Here is a 22,265-nt window from a genome sequence, read left to right as displayed (position 1 = left end):
AGATTCAGAATTGCTGAGAACAACAGCTCAGCCCAGCATGGAAGTGAAGTGATAGAAACAAACAAAGGCCTGAGATAATGGAGAAGAAGGTCATCAAAGACAAACCAGAAGGGAGAGGATGGGTCAGACAAGCCCCAGATATGACAACGCTTGGGGATGGGTTGGTTGCACATGGTTAGTTCTCAAATCTGGCTTTTTATCAAAAATCACTGATGGAATTCTTTGAAAAAATTTAATCTGAATTTTATCAGTATCATCTGCCCTTTTTTTTTTTTTTTAGTTTCTTTGGTGAGTTTGATGTACTTTCAGGATTAAGAAGCAGGGAAGAGTATGAAGGGTGGGTGCTCCAGGCAGATGGATGAGCTTCCATAAAGGCAGGGAACGCCAACACCATGCAACACCATGAAGCATTTTCGGGAGAGCAAGTGAGGGTTTGGAATGGCAAGAGATGCTGCTGAAGCCAGATCAGGCAGGGCCTTCCTTATGTGCTGAGCCCAGAAGCTTGAGGTTGATCCCAAGACTTGAAATAACTTACTCTGGAGGAGTCATCTATGCTTTCAAAGTCCAGCTGTTTCCTTGCCCGTCGGCAGCATTTGGAGGAAGAATTGGTGGTGGATCAAAACAAGAGACAGAAGAATCCCATTGAGGCTTCTATAATCCAGACAAATAATGAGAATGTGTTCAAGTTAGGCGGTGGCAGTCTCACTGAGTAACGTACAGATGTAATTGAGGAGGTGGACTCGAACTCAGAGAGATGGGGGCTAAGGGAGAGTACAGGGTAATTCCCAGGTTACTGGTTTGAAAACTAAAGGTTAGTGATGCCATGAATATAGAAAATACTGTATTTAAGGGAAGGACTTTGTTCTTTTCTTGTTCTGTTTACTTTGAGGTGCCTGTCACTGTGCAGTTGGATATTGACTATCTTTGTGGATTTCTAGGCTAGGCTAGCATTTATTGAGTAGCTGAACTATAGTTAAGCATTGCATTATGAGTTTTACATACATTCTCAGTCTTTGGGAAACTTCAAAATAGGTAGTAAAGCTGTTGTTTGAGTTAGGTCACCCAGAAGGAGGTTACTAAATGAGGTTAGAGTCCTGAGGGCAACCTCTGGAAACGGATGCTTACCGAGGCAGAAGGACGAGGAGATTGTGAGGAAGGTTGAGAAGAACTGAAAGGAGAATCGTGTTGTCTTAGCTAAGGAATGCATGGCCAGTATTTTCTTTTGCACATTTAAAAATTGAATCTGCATAAGTAACATTGTCCACATTCTTTTTTTAAATTTAATTGTTAAAAATTGAGTTTATTGGGATAATATTTGTTAAAACTATACAGGTTTCAAGTGTACAACTCAGTAACTCACCATCTGCACACAGCAGCATGGGTTCACCACCAAAGTAAAGTCTCTTTCCCTCCCCTTTATCCCACTTTGCCTTCTTCCCACCCCAAGGCCAGCATTTTCATATGCTTTAGAGGAGTCAAGTCAAGACCTCGCTGGATTTGGTAAAACAGATTATGAAGGACTTCCGTGAAAACATTTAGTCAAAGTAAGGGTAGAAACCAGAGTGCAGAGGAGCTGAAGAAATGAATCTAGTTGATTTTTTTCCCCAAGAAGTTTAGGTGGGAAAGAGAAGAAAGTGATTGTTATTTGAAGATTCTGGCTAGCTAATATGAGAAATGAGATCCCCAGAGTAAATCTATGGAAAGTTATAGCTACGCCCCTGGTGAAGCGTCCTGTATGATCGACACATCACTGTACAAGGTAGACAATATGAAATCGGCTCTTTTGATGCTTGGGGAGTGGTTCTTTTTCTGTCCTGCAGCTTGATTCTGTGGTTCAGTAATGGTTCCAAGCAGTTAAAAAATACTATGAAATTAACACAACTGACTTTCAGAACTGAGTTGGGCAAAAACTTCACAGGATTCATGATCTACCAAGGGAAATGACCATATGTCCTATTCAGAATTTGCTGGGCTTGCCTGTCAGGACAGTGATGATTTAGATTTGGGGACATAATTATACATATGGCCACTGAGAGGACTCACAGAAGCCCGTTTCTCTTGTTGATGTGTCTTGTAGCACCATTCTCGGTATTGTAGATCCCATGGTGCTTGTCTCTTCCATGGGAATAGCGCCCACATACTTTGAGAAAAGTCCTGCTTTTGAGTGTGGAAGTGGCCTAGCACTCTGAGTGAAATAAAGAGCAGTCTCCATAATTTTATTTTTTAAAAATATATTTTATTGATTTTTTACAGAAAGGAAGGGAGTGGGATAGAGAGTTAGAAACATCGATCAGCTGCCTCCTGCACATTCTCCACTGGGGATGTGCCCACAACCAAGGGACATGCCCCCGACCGGAATCAAACCTGGGACCCTTCAGGCTGAGCCAAACCAGTTAGGGCCGTCATTCTCTTAATGGAAGGGTCGTTTTGCTGACTGCTCTGTTAACATGTTGTGACAAAGTTATTGTTTTACTCCAGTCCCTTAATTTTTTCAAAGCTGCGGTTTCCCCTGTCAAGTCATGCTCATAATAATGGATGCTTGAGAAACTTCTTAAGTTTCACTTTCTATTCTTAAATCAGAACTCACTCTGCATGTTGAATTAGATCACCAGAAAAATAGCTTCTGCAGATTTTCAACTTCCTGGTACTGTGATGGCCTTTTAGAAACAAGAAACCCTGCTTTGAATGAAATGATTTTAAATTACGCAGAAACTAATGATATTCAGTGGTAGTTGGTGTCCCTGTGGGCACTAATGAAATGGGATGGCATTAGAGTCGCCTTTCTAAGGGAAGGCAGGGCTCTCCAGCTGAGTTAGTAGCTTTCTCTGTTTTTAAATGAGGACTGTGTGCCTCATCATGTTATCTTTTGCTCAGCTTTTCAGGAAGCTCCTAATTTAGGACTTAGTGAAATTAAATTTATTTTAAATAAGTTTGGATTGCTATCTCTTTTTAAATCTCCTTTTTAAATGTCCTTTTTATATGTAGTACTTAAATATTAAAAGCTGCCCTAAATTATTTTTAGGAGCATGAATAAAGTACACAATTAATACTTAATGAATTCAGAAAATTCCTAAGACAAATACATATATTTGATTATAAGTACATATTTATGTATAAGTCTTTAATCATGGATATAAGAAGGAAGTAAGGAGTTTTTCTAAAATATGAATTTATTTTTAAGAACTGGCTCCCAGCTGGTGTGGTTCAGTGATTGAGGGTAGACCTATGAACCATGGTTTGGTTCTCCGTCAAGGCACATGCCTGGGGTTTCAGGCTCAATCCCCAGTGTGGGGTGTGCAGGAGGCAGCCAGTCAATGATTCTCATCATTGATGTTCCTCCGTCTCCCTTCCTCTCTGAGATAAATATATACCTATATTGATTATATATGTATATATATGTATATATATATATCCTTTTTTAGAGGCCCAGTGCACGAATTCGTATACCAGTGGGGGCCCTCAGCCTGGCCTGCAAGATCAGGCTGAAACCGGCTCTCTGACATCCCCCAAGGGGTCCTAGATTGCAAGAGGGCACAGCACAGGCCAGGCAGAGGGACCCCACAGGTGCACAATCACGGCCGGGAAGAGACGTGGGAGGTTGGCCAGTCAGGGAGGGACTGCAGAAGGGCTCCAGGGTTCCAGGGTGTGTACAGCCCGTCTGGCTCAGTCCCAATCAGTCCCAATCGGCTGGACCCCAACAGCAAGCTAACCTGCCAATCGGAGCAACTGGTTAACCGTCTGCCCCCTGGTGGTCAGTGCACGTCATAGCAAGCAGTTGAGTGGCCTTAGCATATCATTAGCATATTATGCTTTGATTGGTTCAACGGACGACCAGACACTTAGCATATTAGCCTTTTATTATATAGGATATTTTAAGAACTTGCATTATGCCACAAAAGCCTCAGCAGTAAGATATAATTTCTGTCAAGATGTCATCTGGCTCTGGCTGGTTTTTCCCAGTAGTTAGAGCCTCACATCCATGGTTCTCTCTGTCTCTACCTTTCTCCCCCTTTCCCTCCTTCCCTCCCTCCCTCCCTCCCTTATACTCTGAAAATCAATGGAAAAAATATCCTCGGCTGAGGATTAATCACAACAAAAAGATGTCATTTCGCCCTAACCGGTTTGGCCCAGCGGATAGAGCGTCGGCCTGCGGACTGAAAGGTCCCAGGTTCGATTCCGGTCAAGGGCATGTACCTAGGTTGCGTGCACATCCCCAGTAGGGAGTGTGCAGGAGGCAGCTGATCGATGTTTCTCTCTCATCGATGTTTCTAACTCTCTATCCCTCTCCCTTCCTCTCTGTAAAAAATCAATAAAATATATTTAAAAAAAAAAAAAAAAAGATGTCATTTGAATTTTAGGGTAATTTTATGCATTCAAAACTGCCAAGTTTCTTTACCCAAACATTCAATTCATGTTTCTTAACCTTTTTTTGTCCCTTCTCGCCCTTCCTGAAAGGAAACACTTGAGACATTTCTATGTATTTCCCATGAATTTTAATACTAGCAATGTAGTATATATCTGTGCACTGTATGTATATGTGTGCTTTATACATAAAAAGAATAGGACTGACCAATTTTATCTCTTTGAGGATGACATCACCCCTGATGAGAATGCATGGTTAGGTCAGTGGTCGGCAAACTGCAGCTCGGCAAACCACAGCTCGGCAAACCGCGGCTCGCGAGCCACATGTGGCTCTTTGGCCCCTTGAGTGTGGCTCTTCCACAAAGTACCGACTTCTGCGCATGGGCCACGAAGTTTCAGTCGCACTGTACGTGCGCGCCCACACGTGGTATTTTGTGGAAGAGCCACATGCTAGGGGCCAAAGAGCTGCATGTGGCTCATGAGCCGCAGTTTGCCGACCACGGGGTTAGGCCCATCTAGTTTATGAAGTGAACTTAGTTGGGCTTAGAGCTTTTTTCCCCCATTAGGTTGATATTTTACATTCACTAGATACTTAAGGTCAAGTTTCTCAAGATGAGGTTTGTTGGATAATTTCCTGGCCAATTCCCAGTCAGTCATTGGTTTCATATAGAAACACTTTGCTACCCTTTGGGTGTGGTTTTCTTTCTTCTTGATTCAGACTGGCCGACCGCTGTTGAGGGTACTGTGGGTCGGTCTGATGTTTTTCTCACACAGAGACTAGGGCAGCATGGGTTTTGGAGAAGCATGTTACAGAGTGGAAGTTGCTTCCTCCTCACATTATGGCGGGTTATAAACATGACTGACACGGGTGATGTTAACCTTGATCATTTGGTTAAGGTTGTGTTTGCCAGGTGTCTCCACTCTAAAATTACTGTTTTTCCCTTTTCACACTCTCTTCTTTGGAGGTAATTCACCAAGTCTGGCCCACACTCACGATGGGTGGGATTAAGTGCCACCTCCTGGAATGGGGAGAGTATCAATATATTATTTGGAATTCTTCTGTAAGGAAGATTTGCCCCTTCTCCCACATTTGTTTATTCGCTCACTCATTTATAGCAGTATGGATTCATGTATATTTACTTTATACTGTGGGTTGTAATCCAATATTACATTTATTTTGTTGTTCAAAATGTTGGCGCTTTGGCCATTGAGAGCTCTCTCACGGAGCCTCCCGTGTCCCTTTGCCACGTCCTTTTGTATTTGGAGCACTTTCTCTTTCTGGGAATACAGGATGCTCCAGGCTCACCTTGGGTTTTCCCTGCCCCAGCCCCTCCCTCCCTGCTGTACTCCCTCCCTCATTTGTTTGTTTGTTTATTTTAATGCAAACATTTGCTTTTTATTTAACCACAATACCCTGCTTATTGGCAATGAGCATTGTGTTGTTTTTATATGCATTTAGTTAAGGGTAAAAATATAGATCTTAGCTTATTTTTATTACACCCCATGAGAGTGGGAGATCTCTCTGGATTTTGGCTTTTATCCTGTTTGCGAATCTCAGTTTCATGTCATCTGCAGTTCTGATAAACCTTACCTCATAGGTCTTTTATTCAATTCCTTGACACATTTGGTTCTTGGGATTTCCTGGTCCGGTCTTGCTGCTTTACTCTCCTTAAGACTGCTAGGATTTGGAAAAGTATTTAATTTTAACCTTTTCACATGATCTTGAGTGGTAGAGACTCTGATGATACTATAAAAACTAAAAGTTGGAGACAGTCAAAAACTAAGTATCAGGATCAGTAGCAATAGATCATTTGTAGCTGTTACAGCGCATTGATGAGCAGTGAGTTATGGCCAGCAGTTCACTGTGGCAAATTCATGTGCATCCATACTTTGTAAGCAAGAGAAAACCCTTCTCTGTGGGAGTCGTTGGTATGGGTTATACTTATGGATTTTTATGTTAACAGGGATTTCTTGAACATGGCTTTTGGGAATGTAAAGGTTTCTTGAGCTTTTGACTCTGCTTCAGTACTTCAGGAGAACATGCAAAATCCATGCTTTGGAAACAGGGAGGGTTCTCTGTCTGAATATGTTTTCCTTCAATACTAGTGGCCCGGTTCACGAATTCATGCACATTGAACAGAAATTAATTAGAAGAAATATTTTAATATCGCTATTCACCCTTTATAATAAAAGTGTCAACCAATCCACGATCAACAATAACATATCCAAACACACACATGCCATTGGCACCAGCGAGAGCTTTATATGTATCATGCATGTGCAAGTCAACTTAGTTCTTATAGATATAGAATAAACTTGCTTAATTAGAACTGCTTTCTGATTTAGCTAAACTTTTTCTAGCCCAAGGAAGTGCACCAACTTCTCTTGTAATTGTTAGCAACACAGCAGTAAATATCAACATGAAGCAGATTGTTATTATAGATCACACAGGGAGAACAAAGGGTAAAATCTTGAACTGCAGCAGCTTTTGACTATATTCTACTCAGCGAGAAAACCTTAAGTCATTTTCAAGGTCCACCATTTCTTTTTAGTTGGGTCAAGTTTCTAAGCTTTCTAAATGTCTGTTTTCTGGCTAATGAAAAGAAAACAGGATTCCACCGAGTTTCCTATCTACCTACTTCCAGGACTTCTGTGAGGATCAAATGAGATATGAGGCACAGGAAAACACAGACATTTGGTTAAAGTGTGAAATGTTTGCACCTGGCTATAAAGCAAGTCATGTTCCTGGGCTGAAGAAACTGCAAGGAGGCTAGTTGCTAGGGAGAGGAAGTCGGGTGTTGCGACGTGACATCATTACCTAGACCAGTGGTGGGCAAACTCATTAGTCAGCAGAGCCAAATATCAACAGTACAACGATTGAAATTTCTTTTGAGAGCCACATTTTTTAAACTTAAATTATATAGGTAGGTACATTGTTATTAACTTAATTAGGGTCCTCCTAAGGCTTAGGAAGAGCCACACTCAAGGGTCCAAAGAGCCGCATGTGGCTCATGAGCCAGTTTGCTGACCACAGACCTAGACTGTTGGACACTTAGCATATTAATCTTTTATATATGTAGATAACATAGTTTTGAGCCTTTTCTATAGCACAACTGTATTGCCTTATGATGTTTACAACTAACAAAGTTGCTTTCATTTTATTATATTTTTCATGTGTCAAAGAAAGTTTTGAGGAGTGGGCTCAGATTTGAGTTAGTCCATTATTGACAGCTGGCCAGCAGGTGGTTCTCAATGTGGTTGAGGTACGTTCTCAGTTGAGGGTGATGGTCGTTCGAGGAAATGTATCCATTCTTCACACAGAATAGGCCTAAAATGTTGTTTTGTTTATCTTTAGTCTTTGTTTTGTTTCCTAGATCCGGGTACAGAATGAGCACGTGTTGCTGGTGTACGCCAGGTGGCGTTTCCGCCATTGAGTTCCTACAGCGCTATGCATCCAGGACCCAGTCCAGTGAATTCCAGACAGCAGATGAAGACCTCTGCTACTGCTTAGAGTGTGTGACTGAGTACCACAAAGCAAGGGACGAACTGCCATTCTTGCATGAGGTAATTTACGTTACAGGGGAATGTTTTTCGGAGCTTGATAACTAGGAAGAGAATAAATTTGAACTCTTTAGAAGCATTCAGGGAACTGATAATTTAAACTTTAAAGGCTGATACATACCTCTAGTATCTAATTCATTCCCTGCTATATAGTAGGTGCTGAATCAGTGGCCATTAACTGGTGGAATTGAATTAAAACCCAAAACAGAATTGTACAACCTCTCACTTTTAGTCATCCTACATAATAAAATGCTAATATGCAAATTGACCGAATGGTGGAACTACCGGTTGCTATGACGTGCACAGACCACCAGAGGGCAGATGCTCAATGCATGAGCGCCGCTCAGCCAGAAGCCGGGCTCATGGCTGGCTAGTGCAGAGATGGTGGCAGGAGCCTCTCCTGCCTCTGTGGCAGCACTAAGGATGTCTGACTGACTCCCTTGGGGGGAGCGGGACTAAGCCGTCAGTCAGACATCCCCTGAAGGCTCCCGGACTGCGAGAGGGCGCAGGCTGGGCTGAGGGACCCTTCCCCCACTCCACCCCCCGAGTACCTGAATTTCGTGCACCAGGCCTCTAGGATTTTTTTGTTCGTTTGTTTGTTTTTTTAAACATATTTTTATTGATTTCAGAGAGGAAGGAAGAGGGAGAGAGAGATAGAAATATCAACAATAAGAGAGAATCATTGATTGGCTGCCTTTTGCGCAACCCCTATTGGGGATTAAGCCTGCAACCCAGGCACGTGCCCTTGACCGGAATCAAACCCGGGACCCTTCAGTCTGCAGACCGATGCTCTATCCACTGAGCCAGATCAGCCAGGGCCCAGGCCTCTAGTTTTGATATAAAACAATTTTATGAAATGATGTATGGGGAGGGGGTTGGTTCATGTCAGTATATCAGTATATTTGACAGTTTTATAAATTCATGTGTCTGAATGGCTTGGACTGTGTTTTTATTGATTTTTTTTCTCTTCATTTTTAAATGGGTAAATGGTATAAACCTCTGAGCACAAGCATATTTTCTAGTCATAGTAAGCCAAAGTAACACATATCATTTAAAAATGTAGCTTTGAATATTTGGTTTATTACATTTATGTGATGAAAAATAGAACACTGCCCTGGTCTGTGTGGCTCAGTTGGTTGAGTGTTGTCCCATGCACCCAGGGGGCACAGGTTCAATTCCTGGTCAGGGTATATGCCCAGATAGTAGGCTCAAGCCCCAGTAGGGGGCAATTGATGTTTCTCTCTCTCTCCCTCTCTTTCTAAAATAATCAATAAAAACATATTTTAAAAAATAAAACGCAGACCATAGAGGTGATATATATAGAGGAAGAGGTTCGATTCCTGGTCGGGGCATGTGCCCGGATTGCGGGCCTGATCCCCAGTGGGGCATGCAGGAGGCAACTGATCAGTGATTCTCTCTCATCATTGATGTTTCTGTCTTCCTTCCTCTCTGAAATCAATAAAAAATATTTTTAAAAATGACTGAAGTAATAACAAAAAATAATATTTGTAAGCAAATATTGGTTAGAAGCATTTTAAAATTAACAGTGTTAATTTTCACATATGACATATGGACTGGAAATTTTATCTGTTAAATCTAAAATCTTAAATCAGGGTCTGCAAAACCGAGGGTTTACTGTGCTCATTCATGTATCATAAAGGTGGCCATGGTTAGTGACTTTTTCTTCAAATAAATCTAATATGTGATGTCTACTTTATTTATTTTTTAACATTAAATATCAAACACAGATGGCTTCCTTTCTTTTTTCTTTACATATTTCTTTATTGATTTCAGAGAGGATGGGAGAGGGGGAGAGAGAGAGAAACATCAGTGGTGAGAGAGAATCATTGCTCATCTGCCTCCTGCACACCCCCTGCTAGGGATTGAGCCTACAACCCTGGCATGTGCCTTTGGCTGGAATCGAACCTAGTACCCTTCAGTCCGCAGGCCGATGCTCTATCCACTGAGCCAAACTAGCAAAGGCTGTGATGTCTACTTTAAAATTCTGCATCTTTATGCTTAGGAAAAGGCTTTTAGAAAGATCATGACATCCAGTATGTTTTGTTGATAACAAGATATAAAGCACACTGCCCATTCTTCTTTTCCTGTAGGTTTTATGGGAATTAGAAACCTTACGTCTCATAAATCACTTTGAAAAATCTATGAAAGCAGAAATGGAAGATGATGATGATGAATTATATATCATAGACAACAATGGAGAGGCACAACCGTTTGACTTCACTGGCCAAGACTTTGAGAATAAGCTTCGAGTTCCTCTTCTCGAAATCCTGAAATACCCTTATCTGCTTTTACATGAGCATGTTAGTGAGTATCTTGGATGTTCACAGGTTGTATCAGTTTTATTATTTCAAGGATTATAAGAATTTAGGCTTATTTATATGAAAATCTGTTTGTTGAACATATAGTTAGGATATTTAATATTTTTCCCAACATTTTGTCATCAAAGTTTCCAAACATAAAGTAAATTATGTAGTAAACACCATATATGCACCACATAGATTCCACGGTAGTGAACATCTTGCTGTATTTGCTTTATTATATATTTTATTCATCTCTTCATTCAGTTCATTTTTTTCTTGTGTTTTTCTCAACCTTGGCAGGATTGACTTTTTTTAAAAAAATACATTTTTATTGATTTCAGAGAGGAAGGGAGAGGGAGAGAGAGACAGAAACAGCAAGGATGAGAGAGAATCATTGATCAGCTGCCTTCTGCACTCTCCACACTGGGGATGGAGCCTGTAACCCTGGCATATGCTCTGACCAGGAATTGAGCTGTGACAACCACTGAGCCATGCCAGCCGGCTGGCACTATTGACATCTTAGGCTGGATGATTCTTCGTTGTGGGGCTGTCCTGTGCACTCTAGGATGGGTACCAGCATCTCTGGCCTCTGTCTGCTAGATGCTGTAGTACCCCACTCTCCCCTCCCCAGTTGTGAAAACCAAAAATATCTCCAGAAAGTACCCAGATGCCTCTTAGAAGTTGGGGGCAGGGCTGTGGAAAGGTAGAATCTGTCTGGGAACCATTGGGCTGCAGTAATTTTCAGTAATCACTAATGTTATTTTCAGTAATACTATTTTTTAACACTAAATACCAAATGTTTGGTTGCCTAGATTTTGGTCATTTATGTTTGCATTTCTTTCTTTCTTTTTTTTTTTAGGCATCTGTATATTTCTTTTTTTTTTTAATTAAATCTTTACTGTTCAGATTATTACAGTTGTTCCTCTTTTTTCCCCCCCATAGCTCCCCTCCACCCAGTTCCCACCCCACCCTCTGCCCTTACCCCCCCCCCCCACTGTCCTCATCCATAGGTGTATGATTTTTGTCCAGTCTCTTCCCGCATCCCCCCCCCCCAGCATAGTCAGTCCATTCCCTTTCTATGCCCCTGATTCTATTATAATCACCAGTTTATTCTGTTCATCAGATTATTCACTTGATTTTTAGATTCACTTGTTGATAGATGTGTATTTGCTGTTCATAATTTGTCTCTGTACCTTTTTCTTCTTCTTCCTCTTCCTAAAGGATACCTTTCAGCATTTCATTTAATACTGGTTTGGTGGTGATGAACTCCTTTAGCTTTTCCTTATCTGTGAAGCTCTTTATCTGACCTTCAATTCTGAATGATAGTTTTGCTGGATAAAGTAATCTTGGTTGTAGGTTCTTGGTATTCATCACTTTGAATATTTCTTGCCACTCCCTTCTGGCCTGTAAAGTTTCTGTTGAGAAATCAGCTGACAGTCTTATGGGTACTCCCTTGTAGGTAACTGACTGTCTTTCTCTTGCTGCTTTTAAGATTCTCTCTTTGTCTTTTGCTCTTGGCATTTTAATTATGATGTGTCTTGGTATGGTCCTCTTTGGATTCCTTTTGTTTGGGGTTCTCTGTGCTTCCTGGACTTGTAAGTCTATTTCTTTCACCAGGTAGGGGAAGTTTTCTGTCATTATTTCTTCAAATAGGTTTTCAATATCTTGCTTTCTCTCTTCTTCTGGCACCCTATAATTCGGATGTTGGTACGCTTGAAGTTGCCCCAGAGGCTCCTTACACTATCTTCATATTTTTGGAATCTTTTTGCATTTTGCTTTTCCGGTTGGGTGTTTTTTGCTTCTTCGTAGTTCAGATCTTTGACTTGATTCTTGCGATCCACTAGTCTGCTGTTGGAAGTCTGTATAATGTTCTTCATTTCAGTCAGTGTGTGCTTAATTTCTAGTTGGTCCTTTTTCACAACCTCGAGGGTCTCACTAGACTTATTGAGGATCCCATTAAATTTATCTGCGGTCTCACTAGATTTCTTGAGTGTCTCACTAAGTTTATCGGTGGTTTCTAGAAAATTCTTGAAAAACCTTAAAAGTGTGGTTTTGAACTCTATATTCAGTAGTTTGCTTTCCTCCATTTCTGTGATTTGTGACCTGTTTCTTTGTCTCCGCATTTTTTATGCTTCCCTGTGTTGATAGAGTGGCTTTCTGTGCTAGGTGTCCTATAGGGCCCAGTGGCTCAGCCTCCCCAATTACCTGAGGTGGACACTCTTGGTGCACCCCCTTGTGGGCTTTGTGCACAGTCTTGTTGTAGTTAAGCCTTGATTGTTGTAGGTATCACTGGGAGGAATTGACCTCCAGGCCAATTGGCTGTGAGAATCAGCTGTGTCTGCAGTGGGAGAACTTCTGGGCTGGAGACACCCCTCCGGGGCAAGACTTGCTTCAGTGGGGCTTTGGTGCTCACTGAGTCTGCCCCCTGAGTGTGTCCCTTATGGATCTGAGGAGTTGTAATCTGGATGGTCCCACTCTGACCACTGGGTACACTGGCTCTTGGATCACTAAGGAGGTGCTAATTTAGCCTCTGCCTGAGGCTACCCAGCAGGAGCTCAGCTGTGAAGGAATGCAAGCTGCTGTGGGGCCTTGGGCCAGCTGCAGTTGGTTAGGTAATTTTCAGATTGCAAAGGGCCAGGCCTTTCATATGCAAAAGCCGGCGCACAGCTTGGGTGGGGCGGGGTCCCAGGGGATCAACAGGGCGGAGCAAGCAGCTATGGCTGCTCCTCAGTCCTGCCCTAAGAGGCCCCGTTTCTCAGTGTCCTGGTAATCACTGCAAGCACCTCTGAGAGAAAGCCACCGTCTAGGTCCGACCGATGCCAGACAGTCTAGTCTAGCCTCTCTCCCCGTGTGAGTCTGGGTCCCCAGGGACTCGCCCAGAACTGGAGTTCAGAGCAGCTTGAGACTCCCTCCCGATTGAAAAAGACAACCGTGTCCTCAGCCACCAGCCCTTTCTGCATGCGCCTCCGTACCTCTGCACTTTACTTCCACACCTCCTCTGAGTCTCGGTATGCTTTTCTCTTTTCTTCTAGTTGTAGAATTTCCACTCAGCCAGCCTTCCTGTGGTTCTGGATGATGTCCATTTTGTCTTTTAGTTGTATTTTTGAAGTGGTTGTGCGAGGCAGCAATTTCCGGTGTTTACCTATGCCGCCATCTTGGTTTCCTCTCTATGTTTGCATTTCTTAATATGAATCTATTAAAAGTAAAAGACATTTCCCTGCTCTATCATATCTAACAAAATAACACATTTAATATCTACTCCATATTTACATTTTTCCAGCAGTCACAAAATAATGGTTTTTGGCTGGTTTGTTTAAATAGAGTCCAGTCAGGGATTCATACATTACTTTTGGTTCTCCTTTCTTAGATCTCTTTTAATCCAAAAGAGTATTTTCATGCACACATGCCCACACACCTTTTCGTTGGTGTGGCTCTTTTTCTCCTTAAGTGACTTGTTGAGACTGGAGTTGCTCTATAGAATAATGCACATTATGGATCTTTCTCATTGCTTTCTTGTGATGTTATGTCAGTAAGGGAAAGTTGATCTAAAGATTTGGTTAAATCTAAATACATTAAAAATAGATTTTTAAATTCCAACAATTCATTTTTAGAATATTTATTGAAGAATGCTACATCAGGAAAATATGTAAGCTTGATATTTTTTCACAACCAAACACAGCTTTGGTGGCCACCACTCAGCTAAAGAAACAATGTCAGTGCCCCAGGAGCTCCCCTCATGCTTTTCAAGCCATTATCCCTCCTCCCCAAGCCTGCCACTGCCAATATTCTTTGAAGCTTAACAAACTAAAGTTGCTTCATCTGATAGAGCGAGTGTATGAGTCTATTTTGAAAGAGTAATGAAGACATTTCCTTAGAGTAACGGGTTAGAACAGTGCTCACATAGTGGAGCAGTGTAGTGTCCGGATATCAACCAGGTGTATTTGAGGAATTTAGTGTTTGATGATGGTAGCATTTCAAACCAGTGGAGAAAATGGATGTTTTGATAAATGAGAGCAGGACAAAATAGCCAATGGGGGTGAGAAGAAGGGAAGCTGACTTTCCTTATCGCTCTAGTACCAGATAAAGTCCACATGAGTCAAAATGTAAAATGCTATTGGAATTGGACCTGTAACCATACTTCTAAGAGGATACCCTATGGAGATAATTTGCCTGGAGTAAAAAATAAAAGTATATACTAGTAAAGTCAGAATAATTCATAGGAACCATACTCGGATCAGTTATTATTTCAGATAGGTACATAGTATTCCTACATTTACAAGGGACAGGTTTTCATTTACTTACAAAAAAGCGAAGGGGCCAGATTTAAGTACTCTCGGTAAGTTGATAAAATGTATATCTTATGTGCACTGCCTTATTTTTCTGTTTAGATGAATTATGTGTTGAAGCACTTTGTCGGATGGAACAAGCCAATTGCTCCTTTCAGGTTTTTGAGAAACAGCCCGGAATCTATTTGTTTTTGGTCCATCCCAACGAAATGGTGAGTATGAGTGTTAGACGACGGAAGGACATATATTTTTGCACATGTAGATAGCTGTCTGAGAGGCTTCCATGTGTATTTTGTTTAAAATGTTTGTCAGAATACCTCTGACAGGTGCTGCTTGAGCTCAGAAGACAAAGAAGAAAGTAATGTTACCTCTTCCAGGGCAGGACCTGGGCCAGAGCAGCACTGCTCTCTCCTGCTCCCGACTGCCTGTCCCACTCCAAACAAGTGGCAGTGCCAGTTACAGTGTTAGAAAAGTTATTGTACTAGTAGGTGCGGGTGTGGGAAGGGGAAGGGATGGAAGGCAGTGCCTCGGTGCTAGAAGTGAGGACCAGAAATCAGAACAAACTGCGGCAGGAACCGCAGCAGAGAGCACCCCCGGGTGTCGGCCCTGCCATGGAGCTCGTTGCAGAGGTCTTGCTTTTGAGGCCCCTCTTTTCATTTGTCCCCCTTTTTAAATGTTCTGTTATGGAAAATTGCAAACATACAAAAGTAGGATGGTATAGTGAACCCCTGTATATTCATCACTGAGCATCAATTATCAATATATGGTCGATAGTATACTCCCCTTTTGGATTCATTGGAGCAAACCTGAGACACCAGAGCATTTCATCCATAAAATGCTTCAGAACATGTCTCTAAGCGATAAGGACTTGGTTATAGGGTTATGTCCAGCTAGTTTTAGGTGGTTCTTAAGGGTGGTAGTTTTATAATTTAGTTGTAATTTTGATGTGGTGGTGGAAGGAGGCGAACAGAGCATCTCCCTACACTGACATTGGGGAAAAAACAAAACAGTACCATCCCCACACCTAAAATAACTATTTTTGTTGTTAATTCTCACCCAAGGATATTTTTTCCATTGATTTTTTTTTTTAAGTTTTTATCTTTTTACTAGAAGCCTGGTGCATTAATTTATGCGCGGGTGGGGTCCAGCTGGCCTGCCCTAATCAGGGCTGATCTGTCTGGGCTGGCCAGGGGAGAGGCCACAGGTGATTGGCCGGCCAGCCCTGTCCCTGGTCGAACTCCCAGTAGAACTCCCAGTTGAGGGGATAATTTGTATATTAGCCTTTTATTATATAGGATTTTATTTTTTAATTTTAATGTTTTTTAAAAAAATTTATTTCAGAGAAGAAGGGGGAGAGAGAGAGAGAGAAACATCAATGATGAGAGAGAACCATTGATCGGCTGCTTCCTGCACACTCCCTATTGGGGATGTGCCCTTGACCGGAATCAAACCCGGGACCCTTCAGTACACAGGCTGATGCTCTATCTGCTGAGCCAAACCAGCTAAGACTCCATGATTTTTTTAGAGAGTAGAAGGGAGTGGGAGAGACATAGAGAATCTTCGATGTGAGAGAGTAACATCGATTGGTTGCCTCCCACACTCGCCCAAACTGGGACCGGGGTTGAGCCTGCAACCCAGGTATGTGCCCTTGACCAAAATTGAGCCCGTGACCCTTCAGTTTGTGGGCTGATGCTCTAACCACTGAGCAACTGGCTATGGCTCTTGTGTTTAAAAACATTTTTTAAAATATATTTTTAATGATTTCAAAGAGGAAAGGAGAGAGAGATAGAAACATCAAAGATGAGAGAGAATCATTGATTGGCTGCCCCCGGCACGCCCCCACTGGGGATCAAGCCCATGGCAGGGCATGTGCCCTTGTCTGGAATCGAACCTGGGATCCTTTAGTCTGCAGGTGACACTCACTGTCCACTGAGCCAAACCAGCCAGGACTCTTTTGTCTTATTAAAAAAAATAGATATTTTTGTCTTTGTCTTTTTTTAAATTGATTTGAGAGAGAGGGAAGGGAGAAGGAAAGGGAGGGACAGAGGAAGAAGGAATATGTATTTGTTGTTCCACTAATTTGTACATTCATTGGTTGGTTCCTTGTATGCACCTGACCAGGGATTGAACCCGTAACCTTGGCCTGTCTGATGACACTCTAATCAGCTGAGCTACATGCCCAGGACCTAGTATTTTGTGTCTTTTAAAATCTATAGGGAACCCTATTAAGTAGGTTTTTGGTGTGTGGATACAATACTTTGTTGAATGAAGTGACAAATGTGTTGTGCTTATAGGTTCGTCGTTGGGCTATCCTGACTGCAAAAGGCTTGGGAAAAGTGGACAGGGATGATTATTACGACTTACAAGAGGTTTTGACTTGCCTTTTTAAAGTCATTGAGTTGGGGCTTTTAGAAAATACAGACATTTATACTACTACTGTCCTTGAGAAGGGTAAATTGATCATCCTGCCTCCACACATGTATGACACTTCCAACTACAAAAACTATTGGTTAGGTAAGTATTGTCACTACACAAATATCCTTAGTATTTTCCTGTAGTTCTTATGAGTATCCTGCAAAGGAAGTGATCTCTTTTGATAATCTTATCAAAGTTGCTAAATACAGGATTTCATAGTTTCCAGTTCTTTTGTCATTAAATTGACATAACTACACATCTTGTTTTTAAATATTTATCCTAGAAACAATCTGTGTAAGAAATACATTTTCAAGTATAGAAAATATTTTATTTGAAACAATATTAGATATAAAAAATATTTATAAAGTAGTTGACTTTGATAGGGTTTGATCTAGTTTAAGAAAAGGTTTAATGCCTCTTTTTCCATCTGTAAAATATTTCCTGATAGGAAGAGATACTAGCTTTGGTTTTCAACAAGTTCTAAGCTGACTCAAAATAGTTCCACCCTACTTAATTGAATTTAAGCCTTTCAGTCATGATCCTATTTGGCAGTGGTTGGTATGTGAAACATGGTGATCTTAAAATTGAAGCCATCTTAGACATGAAATATAGATTGTGTGGTAGTCATCTTAGAAATTGTTTTCTAACCAAATTCATACCATGCTCCCGTTTTATTCTCAAATTAGTCTGAAGTCCCTTTACTTAGGAATAGATGTCTATGAAGACATCAGAGTTAAATGTTAGAGGAACTGGATTCTGCTTTGCTTCATCTTTCTGCCTTGGTATTCTTTGCCACCTGAATGAGAGGAAGCATGAGGGTGGTGCTACTTAATCCATTAAAGAAACCCGTAAACAATCTTTCAGGGATTTGCATGCTGCTGACCATTCTCGAGGAGCAAGCCATGGATTCACTGTTGTTGGGCTCAGACAAACAGAATGATTTCATGCAGTCAATACTTCACACCATGAAGAGGCAGTCAGAGGGTAAGACGCTTACTTCGCTAAGTGCTTTTGACTGCTCTGATGGTGACGCGCTTTTAAAATACTGGTGTCCCTGCAAGAATTGTGTGTATAGTGTGGAGAAAAAACATTTTATGGTTTAGGTCACAGATTCAGAATCCTAAATGGGTAGGGACCTTTAGAGTTTAATTCAACACCTTTCATAAAAGAAGAGACGGAAGCCCAGGGAAGTCACTTTTTCATGTTGAAACACCCAGTTAGTGGTAGAATTAAGAGTAGAATCTATAGGAGGTAAATTTCTAACGGCAACAGTTAAAATTGTAGAGAAAGTCTCCCTGTCCCACTGTTTTTCTTTTTTCCTGGTTCTTCATTTCATTTTGGTTCTCTATTATTTCACTGTCCAGCATGGTAACTGCTAGCCAAATGTGGCTGTTTAAATTACAGTGAAAGTAAAAATTTAGTTTTTCAGGCTCCTTGTTGTATTTCAGGTACTTAGCCACACGTGCCTGGTGGCTTCTGTACTGAGCAGTCAGTACAGCTACAGAGCATGTCCATCACCACAGGACCTGCGCTGGCAGGCTGCTCAGAGAGTCCAGAAAATAGGTCTGAACCATGTAGTCATGTTTATCATCAGACCAGCTTTCTTTCGTTCATGGTTGTATCAAGGGAGGATTTGTGCTTAAGTGTTTCTAATCTTGTCTCCTTTATGAAGGACTGAATCGATAATAAAGACCACGCAGCCAGATCCTACAAAAACATTGTGAATTTAATTTTCCCACTTTGACTCCCCTTCAGGCAACCTCAGTGTGGATATAAACTTATTTGTGGGAGATTCTAAAATATTTAATGTTATTCTTTCTTGCTAGATTATTCCTAATTAAGGTTTTTATGAGTTTGTTTGCCGGCATTTACTACACAAGTTGTTCATTTCTTTCTGAATGCCTTGCACATATAATTTTGTTCTCTCTGTTAATCCCGCTCCCCTAACCTTTAGAATGACACACTTCTGAAACCTTTCTTGTCTTCACCTAACTGATGACATTCTTCCTTAATTTGACAGTTTATGAAACATGTGTCAGCTGTAGTAGAGCATAAGAAAGTATATGAGCCCTAGCCGGTGTGGCTCAGTGGATAGAGCGTCGGCCTGCAGACTGAAAGGTCCCAGGTTCGATTCCTGTCATGGGCACATGCCCAGGTTGCAGGCTCGATCCCTTAGTAGGAGGCAGCCAATCAGTGATTCTCTCTCATCACTGATGTTTCTATCTCTCTTTCCCTCTCCCTTCCTCTCTGAAATCAATAAAAATATGTTAAAAAAAAGAAAAGAAAGTACATTATATGGTCTATATGACTGACTATGATGAAAAACTAGACTCTAAGCGTCCTGAGGGCAGTAAAACTGGAGGTTCTAGATGACTATAAAACAACAGTCACAGAGCACTTGCCTCCGAAGGAGGGGTCGGGTGCTGTAGAAGATGACATGGCTGGGCAATGTGTGACATGGAGGAAGCTTTGGAGCTGGACCTGGGTGGATAGGGCTTTGAGGGATGGTACTGATAGTGAAGGCCTTCTGGTTCTTGGTTGGGAAAAAGCCAGCTATTTGTTTGTGCTGTAGCTAGGGAGTGATTATGGGGGGTGACAGGTAAAGCTGGAGAAGAACAATAGAGGAAGACTGTAAGTGCTTGACTGAGGACTTTGAATTTCCTTAGAAGACATTAAGGAGCAATTGGAGGCCTTTGAGTGGGGCAGTATCGTGCCACTGCATGTCTGATAGAGAATAGGGAAAGGACTGGAAGTTAGAGCTTGTGAGTCATGGGAATTCCTGCCACTGGAGGGAAGTAGATTCCAACAAGCCATGCTGCAGTCGGGTGGATAAAGGTTATGCGGCTCTGCTTACCCATTAGCCTTGCTGAATCCTGGGCTTTGTTTACATCTGGAAATACCAAGTTTTTCTTTCCCCTTTCTTTCCTTTACTTCTCTTGTGTGATTTAATTCAGGGAGTTCTGGGAGAAGGCGAATTGGATAGAAAAGATGGCTTCAGGTGTGGCAAATGGTGGGAAAGTTGGGTTTACCTAGACCCAGTGGTCGGCAAACTGCGGCTTGCAAGCCACATGCGGTTGTTTGGCCCCTTGAGTGTGGCTCTTCACAAAATACCGACTTCTGCGCATGGGCCACGAAGTTTCAATCACACTGTACGTGCGTGCCCGCATGTGGTATTTTGTGGAAGAACCACACTCAAGGGGCCAAAGAACCGCATGTGGCTCGCGAGCCGCAGTTTGCCGACCACTGACCTAGACTATATAAATTTGTTGTCCATTTAAAACTTTAGAGGCGTAGAGTATTGCTTGAAAAAAATGCAAAAACAATTTAAAATTTTGCCAGCCTTTTTTGTTGTTAATCCTCACTGGAGGATATTTTTCCATTAATTTTAGAAAGGGGAAAGAAAAAAAAAAAGATGTGAGAGGCCCACATCAATTGGTTGCCTCCTGTACTCGGCCCAACTGGGGTAGGGAACCTGCAACTCAGGTACATGCCCTTGACCAGAGTCGAACCCAGGACCCTCAACCCTATGGTTCTCAGGCCAATCCTCTAACCACTGAGCATGCCAGCCAGAGCTTGCCAGCTTTTTAAAACCTGAAATTGGCAGTGCTTTGCTTTCAATTACTTGCTGCTTTGTTTTTGGTTTTGTTCCTACCCAGATAAAGAATGTTTAATTCTCAATATATTTTAGTATCTTTTCTAATTGTTTTTATTTGGCAATTACTCCATTGTATTTCAGATGATAGTGAAGATCCTTTCTGGCCAGCATTGCACTGTTTCATGGTCATTTTGGATCGCCTGGGATCTAAGGTCTGGGGTCAACTTATTGATCCTATTGAGGCCTTTCAGACCATTATCGACAATGCAAGCTACAACAGAGAGATCCAGAATATACGGAACAGCTCTGTGAGGTTAGTTCCATAGTGTGTCAGGATCTCAAAAGTTATCTGTAAGGAACTCTGTTGTACCTTTTTTTTTTTTTTTAATTAAATCTTTATTGTTCAGATTATTACATTTGTTCCTCTTTTTGACCCCCATAACTCCCCTCCTCCCAGTTCCCGCCCCACCCTCCGCCCTCACTCCCCACCCACTGTCCTCATCCATAGGTGCACAATTTTTGTCCAGTCTCTTCCCACATCTCCCACACCCCTTTCCCCCCCAAGAATAGTCAGTCCATTCCCTTTCTATGTCCCTGATTCTATTATGATCACCAGATTATTTATTCACTTGATTTTCAGATTCACTTGTTGATAGATGCATGTTTGTTGTTCATAATTTGTATCTTAACCTTTTTCTTCTTCTTCCTCTTCTTAAAGGATACCTTTCAGCATTTCATATAATACTGGTTTGGTGGTGATGAACTCCTTTAGCTTTTCCTTATCTGTGAAGCTCTTTATCTGACCTTCAGTTCTGAATGATAGCTTTGCTGGATAAAGTAATCTTGGTTGTAGGTTCTTGGTATTCATCACTTTGAATATTTCTTGCCATTCCCTTCTGGCCTGCAAAGTTTCTGTTGAGAAATCAGCCGACAGTCGTATGGGTATTCCCTTGTAGGTAACTGACTGTCTTTCTCTTGCTGCTTTTAGGATTCTCTCTTTGTCTTTTGCTCTTGGCATTTTAATTATGATGTGTCTTGGTGTGGTCCTCTTTGGATTCCTTTTGTTTGGGGTTCTCTGCGCTTCCTGGACCTGTAAGTCTATTTCTTTCACCAGGTGGGGGAAGTTTTCTGTCATTATTTCTTCAAATAGGTTTTCAATATCTTGCTCTCCTCATCTTCTGGCACCCCTATAATTCTGATGTTGGTACGCTTGAAGCTGTCCCAGAGGCTCCTTACACTATCTTCGTATTTTCGGATTCTTTTTTCATTTTGCTTTTCTGGTTGGGTGTTTTTTGCTTCTTCGCATTTCAAATCTTTGCCTTGATTCTTACGCTCCTCTGGTCTGCTGTTGGGAGTCTGTATAATATTCATTATTTCAGTCCGTGTATGCTTAATTTCTAGTTGGTTCTTTATCATAACATTGAGGGCCTCATTAGATTTCTTGAGGATCTCACTACATTTATCGGCGGCTTCTAGACAGTTCTTAAGAGACCTTAAAAGTGTGGTTCTGAACTCAATATCCTCCATTGACAGTTTTGTCCTGTTTCTTTGCCTCCGCATTTTTTATGCTTTCTTGGTGCACCCCCTAGTGGTCTTTGTGTGCAGTCTTGTTGTAGGTAAGCCTTGATTGTTGGCGGCAATACCGGGGGTGATTTGACCTCCAGGCTAACTGGCTATGAGAGTCCGCTGTGTCTGCAGTGGGAGAGCTTCTGTGCTGGATTTCTA

General features: G+C 41.7%; 1 protein-coding gene across 1 annotated transcript in view; it reads left to right on the top strand.

Moving 5' to 3' along the window:
• The first annotated feature begins 7,545 nt into the window (after positions 1 to 7,545).
• Positions 7,546 to 22,265, top strand: part of SETX (senataxin) — a 54,043-nt gene continuing 39,323 nt past the window's right edge. Inside the window, exons 1-7 of the mRNA XM_081103476.1 lie at positions 7,546 to 7,625; positions 7,737 to 7,926; positions 10,035 to 10,248; positions 14,633 to 14,742; positions 16,825 to 17,044; positions 17,810 to 17,929; positions 20,682 to 20,853. Of these exons, the coding sequence (XP_080959602.1) occupies positions 7,615 to 7,625; positions 7,737 to 7,926; positions 10,035 to 10,248; positions 14,633 to 14,742; positions 16,825 to 17,044; positions 17,810 to 17,929; positions 20,682 to 20,853 (1,037 nt within the window). The 5' untranslated portion in view covers positions 7,546 to 7,614. The remainder of the gene's footprint in view (positions 7,626 to 7,736; positions 7,927 to 10,034; positions 10,249 to 14,632; positions 14,743 to 16,824; positions 17,045 to 17,809; positions 17,930 to 20,681; positions 20,854 to 22,265) is intronic.

This window comes from Myotis nattereri (assembly GCF_964212035.1).
Source record: "Myotis nattereri genome assembly, chromosome: 12".
NCBI classification, from domain to species: Eukaryota; Metazoa; Chordata; class Mammalia; order Chiroptera; family Vespertilionidae; genus Myotis; species Myotis nattereri.
Note: the sequence above shows the minus strand (reverse complement) of the source record. Positions and strands in the feature narration are given on the sequence as shown.